At 34.4% G+C, this 9,823-nt stretch overlaps 1 protein-coding gene across 1 annotated transcript; it reads right to left on the reverse strand.

The window, feature by feature from the left end:
• Window positions 1-1,374: 1,374 nt before the first annotated feature.
• On the reverse strand, window positions 1,375-4,581 carry szl (sizzled). Its single transcript, XM_058767713.1, has 4 exons — window positions 4,289-4,581; window positions 3,028-3,197; window positions 1,803-1,895; window positions 1,375-1,685 (listed from the first exon to the last, which is right to left on the reverse strand). Exons 1-4 carry the CDS (start codon window positions 4,564-4,566, stop codon window positions 1,375-1,377), a joined length of 852 nt encoding a protein of 283 aa, XP_058623696.1. The 5' UTR covers window positions 4,567-4,581.
• Window positions 4,582-9,823: the final 5,242 nt, after the last annotated feature.

A 9,823-nucleotide genomic window follows, 5' to 3' on the forward strand; every position in this document is an offset into this window, starting at 1 on the left:
TTTTATATTTTTATCATTTTAGATCTGTCTATCTATCAAAAGTTTGAGGTAAGTTTTTTAAAGAAATTAAAACTTTTATTAATCAATGTAATTGATGCACTAAATTGATCAAAAGTGACAGTAAAGACATTTATAATGTTACAAACGATTTCTATTTCAAATAAATGCTGTTCTTTTCAATTTTCTTTTCATCTGTGAATTCTGAAAAATAAAATGTACCACAGTTTCCACAAAAATATTGTGCAGCACAACTGTTTTCAACATTGATAATAATCAGAAATGTTTCTTGATCAGCATATTAGAATGATTTCTGAAGATCATGTGACACTGAAGACTGGAGTAATGATGCATTTGTAATTATACAAATATTTCACAATTTTTTATGTATTTATGACCAAATAAATGCGGCCTTGGCGAAAAAAACATTCAAAAATGGCGTAAATAAGTGTAATGTAAAATGATAATGTGGTATTTGTCTCACATATTACTCACTTAATTATTTATCTATTTAATTATTTATTCACTTCATTTTTTAAGCTAACCTACAGCTGAGTTTCGCGACACACTAATGGTAAATAGCCTAATTTTAGGCCAAATATGGATGCAAAAACACAATAATATAGTAGAAACATTTATTATTTACAGCACAAAAACAATGAAAAAAAACAGACAAAAATACACTTACATCTGTATATCTTTCTTTACAAAGTATATCTAAATAGAAAATAATATTCTTTACAATTATTTAATCTCTATGTACAACAGTCAGAGTGCATCTCAAGAGCTGTGTGTGCGTGTGTGTGTGTGTGTGTGTGTGTGTGTGTGTGTGACCCTGGAGCATAAAAGCAGTCATAAGCAGCACAGGTATATTTGTAGCAATAGCCAACAATACATTGTATGGGTCAAAATTATAGATTTTTCTTTTATGCCAAAAATCATTAGGATATTAAGTAAAGATCAGGTTCCATGAAGATATTTTGTAAATTTCCTACAGTAAATATATTAAAACTTGCTAAGAACTTAATTTGAACAACTTTAAAGGCGATTTTCTCAATATTTAGATTTTTTTTGCACCCTCAGATTCCAGATTTTCAAATAGTTGTATCTCAGCCAAATATTGTCCGATCATAACAAACCATACATCAATGGAAAGATTATCTATTCTGCTTTCATATGATGTATAAATCTCAATTTCAAAAAATTGACTCTTATGACTGGTTTTGTGCTCCAGGGTCCCAGGGTCTGCATTAAATAGAAACCGATCTCCAGAGCGCAAACCATAACGCACTGGATAGTTTGCCAAATCTGCGATGACATGCCATTATTACAGCTTTAACTGTGGGTGCTGTTGGTTTCGTCTGAGGGTGCCTAACTTCAGCATTTGTGGTGTTTCCATTTGCGCGCGGCGGCGGCGATGTGCAGGTCTTTCTTGAGCCACGGGAACAGACTGGACAGCTGGATGGAGCCGGTGGCGCGCATCGTTCCCGTGATGAGGTAGAGCTGCGCGCGGCCGGGGCGGACCAGCGTGAGCGCGCAGCGGAGGTTGATGAGCAGCCAGCGCTGGAGGAGGCTCACGGTGTCGTAGGGGAGCAGCGGGCCGCGCTGGATCAGCTCCACCGGGCCTTCCACCGTCAGCTCCGGGTCCGCGGAGGGCAGGCGGCGCCGAGAGATCTTGGCTTTGACGGCTGCGGGGAGAAAACACGGTGAGTTAATGTGTCCTAAAAGTCCCTAAATCACATCACAAGACTCTAACCTTCAACAAAAACTGCCAAATTGATATGTACAGAAAATAATAATTTTACCGAAGTCGTTGAGGCACAGCGCGTCCAGCACGGTTTTGAGAGACGGCGCTTCCTCCACAGACGGACAGCTTTGACACACAGGCTGAGGGAAATCTGTCCACACGAGAACATATATACCGTTAAATCAGTACATTTACGTTTACATTTGTGACCCTGCACCACAAAACCAGTCATAAATGTCAATTTTTCGAAATTGAGATTTACGCATCATCTGAGAGCTGAATAAATAAGCTTTCCATTGATGTATGGTTTGTTGGACAATATTTGGCTGAGATACAACTATTTGAAAATCTGGAATCTGAGGGTGCAAAAAAAAAAAAAAAATCTAAACATTGAGAAAATCACCTTTAAAGTATTATATTTTTTATGTGGAGCAAACCATTTCAAAATTGCATTTTATTTGAGATATTTTTGAATAATTTTAATGGTTTCTGTTATCTGTAGCTATCATTTTTGTGCTGTTTAACTGTCTCTTTAAATATCACTACATATTTTGTGCAAACATTATTTTTTGTGACATTTTTAGAACATTAATAATTTAATTAGTGCTGTCAAATGATTAATCATCCAAAAAAAAGTTTTGTTTACATAATATATGTGTGTGTACTATGTATATTTATTATGTATAAATACACACACATACAGTATATATTTTTAATATTTACATGTATATACATTTATATATTTATATTCTTATATTTTATTGTATACATAAATATATTTAATATATAAACATAACATATTTTTCTTAAATATATACATGCATGTGTTTGTATTTATATATACATAATAAATAAACACAGTACACACACATATATTATGTAAACAAAATCTTTTATTTTGGATGCGATTAATCGCGATTAACCGCTTGACAGCACTTTAATACATTACAAATTTAACTAATATCAATCAAGATTTCACTATGAATCAAAAATTCACTGCAATGTCCTGCAATCTAGTGAAAAATATTCTTTCAATTTCTCTATGTATTTTTTATGTAACAAGCATTATTTTTCATGACATTTTAGTAAATTAATATATTTTATGTTCAAATAATTCCAGAAAAATCTAAACAGCATACGGTATCAGTATTTATCTATAATAATTAATCTATTATCTGTAAATTATTTAATTTGTTTATTTTATATTTTTAAATTTATATTAATTATTATTTTGATTTAAATTTATCTGTCTGTCTAAGTGTGTGAATGTCAGAGGGCCTCACCTTTGGAGAAGGCGCTGATCTGTTTGGGCAGCGGCGTCAGACACGTGTCGTCTTGCGCGGGGAATCGGTTGCAGTCCAGGGCTTCGGGCCAGACGTGTCCGTGACAGGCCAATACAGGAGCGCAGCTCTCCCTCACGGCCACGCACATGCTCCGACACGGCTGGATGAACCTGCAGACGCAAGCACACCTGAGTTTAGAAAGAGTCCTCTGCACAATCTGACTTTGCTGCAGCCTAGAACTAAACTGCTGGTTTCGTCTGGCCAGAGGAGAACGGCGCACTATTTCGACACAAATTTTTCCCAGACATAAAAACATCTAAATGATGTGTCATTAGTAACCTTTTTTTTTTTTTTTAAATCAATAATTAATTGAAATTTTTTTGGAAAAGTGTGTGAAAAATTGTGTTTTAAGGTCAGTCACAAATGTGACCGGTGGGATAATGTGTGTACTGAATTAATGTATTTCTGCAGTCATAAAAATTATTATATATCTTAACCCAGCTATTTTATACTGTTTGATTACATTCTAGGTTACTATTATGCATAAAAAACCTTTATACAACACTGATAGTAATACTGAGATAAAAGACAAAAAAATACAACCGTCAATGTATTTCAAAATTGTTACTTTTTTGTAACATATATTAGTGCTACCAGTATTACAACATCAATATTGTCACATTTGAACTTTTAATTTAGTGCAATATTTTGACTGTGCTGCAGCCTAGATTTAAACTGCTGATTTTGTCCGGACACTATTTCGACACACTATTTCCCCGTCTAAATACTGTAAAGCTGATGTAAAGCCACCCAGCTTTATATCAAGCTGCTGTAAAGCTGCTTTGACACAATTTGCATTGTTAAAAGCGCTATACAAATAATAGTGACTTGACTTGACTATTTTGTCATTGCAACATTTTAGTGCAATCTTCACTAACAACTGCAAGGATTTCTAAAGTGACACTAATCAGTGTTGAGTTCTGCAAGGTTAACCCTGCCTGCTTCACATGTTTGCAAATGATTAACAGATGATTGAAAACATTAGAAATTTAGAAAAGTATTCAAATGTAATCAGTTACATTACTTTAATAAAGTAATTGAACACTACTTATTACATTTTAGATAGGGTAACTTGTAATCTGTAACTTACTATATTTCCCAAGTGACCTTCCCAACACTGCATTTAAATAACGGTGACTTGACTTGACAAAAAACACAATGAAATCTCCTCCAGTCCCTCGTCTGAATCCTCAGCACGTACCTGTCGAGGCAGACGGGAGCGACGAGCGAGCAGACGAAGGCCCGGGCCTGCGGATGACAGCCGGTGTGAAGCAGCGTCCTCCAGTCATCCGAGCGAGGAACCGCTTCCTCCAGACTGCTGTGGCCCAGCAGGTTCGGCAGACGCATCTCCGAGTACGGCACATCCTGGCAGACGCTCATCTGCGGCGGGACGGGGACGCAGCGTGTGGTCTGGCCCAGGTCGAAGGCCCCAGCGCGGGCCGCCAGAGCGACCAGGAGCAGCAGGCAAGACAGATGCATGATCCTGACGGAGGTGTGGAGGTGAGTGATGCAGGGGCTGAGCCGGCTCAGGCTTTATATAGAGGCAGGCAGATGTTATCAACGGCACATCATAGGGATGCAGACAGGGTGACGAGCAGGAGATAACGGGCCCAGACGGGGGGAGCGAGGGAGGACGTTAAATAAACTATCAAAGAGATCCACACACACACACTTAAGCTGCTGACGGCCACAAAACCATCCGACTTCATTTCACAGGACAGTTTTTGCAGCATTTATACAATCCGATCATTTCACATGATAAAGCTGAACAGTAAACAAGTCAAGATGTTGGTTGAAATCTGCTGCAATTTCATGCAATTTCATCAAAAACACTCTCTGAAGTATTTGTGCAAACATGGTTTTTGTGGCATTTTTGGTGCATTATTAATTTATACATTCAGATCATTTTAGATGATAAAACTGAACAGTAAATAGTAATATCACTCAAGATGTTGGTTGAAATCTGCTGCAATTTCTCGCAACTTGGTCAAAACCACTGCCTTGTACGTTTTGTGCATTTATTATTTTTATAATATTTTTGTGCATCATACATCAGACTCTTTAAAATATTTGTGCAAATATAGTTTTTGTGACATTTTTAGTGCATGATTCATTTATACATTCAGATCATTTTAGATGATAAAACTGAACAGTAAATAGTAATATCACTCAAGATGTTGGTTGAAATCTGCTGCAATTTCCTGCAGTTTAGTCAAAACCACTGCCTAAAATATTTATGCATTTTGTAGCATTTTAGTGCATCGTATGTTTAGGTCATTTATAATAAAACTTATATAATAAATAGTAATATTAGTCAATATGTTGGTTGAAATGTGCTGCAACTTCTTCCAAAACACTCTAAAATATTTGCGCAAACCATTTTTGTTTCGTGCATGATTAATTCATACAATCAGATAATTTTAGATGTTAAAACTGAATCTTAAATAATAACAAAATATTTGTGCAAACATACTTTTTATGACCATTTTATTACATGATTCATTTATATGTTCCAATGATTAAATTGACCAATAAATAATGGTAATGTCAGTTAATATGTTGGTTGAAATTTGCTGCAGTTTCCTGCAATTTAGTCCAAAATACTGTCTACAATATTTGTGCAATCATAATTTTTATGTCACATTTTAGTGCATGATTTATACATTCAGATCAGTTCAGATGACAAAACTGAATGATTAATAATGATAATATCAGTTAAAACTTGCTTCAGAACTACTCTCTAAATTTCACTATGTATTTTTGAATAAAATATTTGTGCAATATTAATTTTTGTGACATGATTCATTTATATGTTTGAATCATTTATATTAAAACTGAATAATAATATAATAATAATAATAATCCAGATGTTGGCTGAAGTCTGTTGCACTTGTTCCACTTATTTTTTGAAAATAAAATATTTGTGCAATCATAATTGTGACATTTTAGTGCTTTATTTATGTTTAGATCATTTATAATTAAAACTGAATGGTGAATAATAATAATATCAATCAAGATGTTGGCTGAATTCTGCTGCAATTTCATTTTTCAGTCAAAACATTTTTGTGCAATTTTTTAGTACAAAAATATACTCAAATAATTTCATAAAAATGCAACACCAAATAAAACCGCATTTGCAAAGGATTTGCACCAATAATTTGCTGATAATTAACATCTACATTAAACTAAAATACTTTTAATGAGCTTATGTTTATGTCTGTCATGTTTTGGCTTCTGTTATCAGTATTTTCAAGTGGAAAAGACATAAAATAAAAAAAAACACATGATTAAAAATAAAAGGTTTTAATGCATCGATATTCTATTCATTTATTCTAGCAGTGTCAGTGTTTGATAATGATGTTGTTCCACCTGACGTCTGATGCAGAATTGTATTTTCCCTCAGTTTCCAGCACAAAGAGTGTAAAACGCAGCATACCGGCTGATTACGTCCACATGCACGGATGATTTTCGTTGGTAATGAAACTGTCCGCTCATCTGGATTTCTTGCATGCAGTTTTTTTTGTGAGCTGAACGTCTGGTCTGCGTGGAGACCGCCGGGCAGACAGGCGTCTCTGACAGCTCCTCTGTCTCCAGCATGTCAATTTGAGCTTCCTCTGCCAGCGAGAGCGTCGCGAGCAGCCTGTCTGCAGTCTACCTGTCCTGTGGCCCACCTTTGATCTGACTTGATGGGCTGCATTCGTATTCAAATCCTCCAGCTCGTGCTGCAGATGGAACAGGCTTTGTCCCTCTAATGTCTCAGACGCTCTTAACGCAGCGTGCTTCACTGGATTATCTCACATTAGTGCTCCTGACATTTACATTTACAGCCCTTCACTTCTGCAGTCTGACTCTCGGGCCAAACCCAAGTCCTGTCTGTTGCTTCCGTTCTGTCAGGTTTGGTATTTTGAGGCTTTTTCACATGCATTTCCTGTAAGTATAATACACAGCATGCTTATTGCATCAGTCCCAGTGTACTAGATTCATGCACTCACTGTAATATCAGGAATTTTTGACCAATTGTTCATTAAAAATAATGTTTATTTGCTGAATTGAATACACTTTTAACCATTTCACCATTTTAAAGGTGAGAAGAACTATATTTCTGTGACTTTTAAATATTTTGACTAATTCTTATTACTTTTCCTGCCTTAAAAATGACAATTTCAGACTCTCAGAATGCGTTTTATTGGTAGTGGAAATGAATTTTAAACAAACCCAGCGTACTATACATGCACTATAAATTTCTCGTTCTAGCACTTTTTGGCCAGTTATTCATTTCAAAATTACATTTAAATAAACATTTTCCTCTTCGCCATTTCAGTGTTTTAGATAAGAGAATCATTTTCACTATATTTCTATGACTTCGAAATATTTTACTAATTTTAATTATTTTTACAGTCCCCAGAATGACAATTTTTTTGACTCTTAGAAGATGTTTTATTCATAGTTGAAATTGTAAACCGATATCCAGTGTTATGGATTTATACACACACTATACTGTCATCATTCTTGCACTTTTTGACCAATTATTCATTTCAAAATGACATTTAAATAATTAAAAACATGAACAATTTCAGTATTTTAGAGGGGAGAATAACTAGGGGGAAATCATATTCATTATATTTCTGTTATTTTAAATATTTTACTAATTTTTATTAGTTTTTCGGTATCAAAAATGTATGCAGATTTATGCACTATAATATCAGCGTTCCTGCACTTTTGACCAATCATTCATTAAAAATAATAGTTATATTAAAATAAATTTTTGATCAATTTAATCTTTTTTTTTTAACAATTTCAATATTTTAGAGGTGAGAATGAATAGAAATAACTATATTTCTCTGACTTGTAAATATTTTATTAATTTTTATTACTTTTCCAGTCCCAAAAATGGCTAATTCTTGACTCTCAAAAGATGTTTTATGCGTAATTGAAATAAAATCATTTTGCAATGTCCAGCCATATGACAAGGCATGATTTTAAACAGCGTTTTGCTGATTATGCATGCATTTGTCAGTTAGTTGTACTTTTTAAATAAAATGCACACTTAAAATGAAGGTAAAAATGATGATGAAAATGTATATTTTCCTTATATCTTTATACAAATTTCAACCTAAATGCATCATGCACATGCTATTTGTCAACTACAGACTTGTACTATAAGCCACCGTGAGTGATTTGACCAAACATAACTCACAGAAGACATAAACGGACTACATTTAAATGCACAGAAGAGGAAAAGTGTTTCCAGACAGTAAATCTGAGGGTCTGGAGCCCCTGAAGACCTTTATGACTGAAGACGGTCTGGATGTGTGGCGCTTCTTCATCTGAAGTCTCCGGCTCGGCTTCTGGGCCACTTTACTGCCCTGGACAGACGGCAGCTACTGAGGGACCTAACTGGGCAATTAGAGACACATACCCATTTAGGAGAACAATAGGGAGCATGCGTGGGGTTAAGCACCCCTCTCGCCGCTGATTACCCCCCGCTGCTTGTTATTCTTTCTAACGGCCCTCCTGTGTTTGGATTGTTAATATGTGAGCGCTAATGGGACTCGTTCAGTTCCTGAAGACAGCGTCTACTTCATGTGTCTCGTATGGATGTCTAAATGAGGAGCTGCTGCTGTGCTGAAAGTCAAAATAGCATTGTGACGAGACCATGTTGTGTACAGTTTTGTGAAACAAATGTCTTAGTTGCCAATCAGCATTTATTAATTAGCTTTTATTTTCTGTTTTTAGTAATTTTATGTTTTATAATATTTCCATTTTGCTTTATTTTTATTTCACCATTTTATTTTCGGTAGTTGTCAAGGCAACATTTCTAATTTTTGTTTAATTTTTATGTTACATCAGTTTTCTATGTTTTTCATCTCATTTTTTATTTATTGTCAATTGATTTTTCGTTTGAAAGCAGTTTATATAATTTTAGGTTAACACTATAATATACTATTATAGATTTGTTATTGATATACTTTTATAGATTTTGTTAATATTTAGAATGCTTACTTCTCATTACTTGTTTTCACTTTAATTTTAGTCAGTTTGTTGTGTGTTTTTGTTGTTTTTATTAGTTTTGTCTATTTTAAATATTTTTATATAGCTTTAATTTATTTTATTTCAGTTTTAGTCATTTCTAGGCAATTCATTTTTTGTTTAAGTTTAATAAGTTTAGGTTTTTCATATAAATGTTTCATATCTTTTATTGTTTATCTGATTTATTTTATTTATTTATTTTTCAATTGAAAGTAATTTTTAATAATTTTAGGTTTAGTTAATGACAACACTGGTGTGATTTGTTGCATTGTTATTTTATTATCATTCATGTGCTATTATAGTTATATATATATATATTTTTTCTTTTTATAGCTTTTATATTTAGTTCTAGTTCTAGTTATTTTAGTACTTAAATTTAAACTAAACTAAAATTAGAAATATTGCCATGGCAAATAGATTTTTTATTATTATTATTTTTTTATACATTTCATATAGAAAAAGTACAATACTGTGCTCAGTATACATAGTATATATACTGCAGAACTAGTGAGACGTGTGTGCGTGTGTGCGTGCGTGTGTGTGTGCGTGCGTGCGTGCGTGCGTGTTTGTGTGTGTGTGTGTGTGTGAGAGTGTGTGTGTGTGTGTGTGTGTGTGTGTGTGTACGTACACACTGTCAGAGACTCAATTGTCAGGTGGAGTCTCCGGCTGTCAGAGACGAACCCCGTCTCTCCTCCATCAGACCAAC

This window comes from Onychostoma macrolepis, chromosome 25 (genome assembly GCF_012432095.1).
Source record: "Onychostoma macrolepis isolate SWU-2019 chromosome 25, ASM1243209v1, whole genome shotgun sequence".
NCBI classification, from domain to species: domain Eukaryota; kingdom Metazoa; phylum Chordata; class Actinopteri; order Cypriniformes; family Cyprinidae; genus Onychostoma; species Onychostoma macrolepis.

Coding starts and splice junctions, on each gene's coding strand:
- szl (XM_058767713.1), bottom strand. CDS start 4,566: ATGCATCTGTCTTGCCTGCTGCTCCTGGTCGCTCTGGCGGCCCGCGCT. Junction 3,198..4,288: donor GCTCCCGTCTGCCTCGACAG/GTACGTGCTGAG, acceptor TTGCGTCTGCAG/GTTCATCCAGCCGTGTCGGA. Junction 1,896..3,027: donor GATCAGCGCCTTCTCCAAAG/GTGAGGCCCTCT, acceptor TCGTGTGGACAG/ATTTCCCTCAGCCTGTGTGT.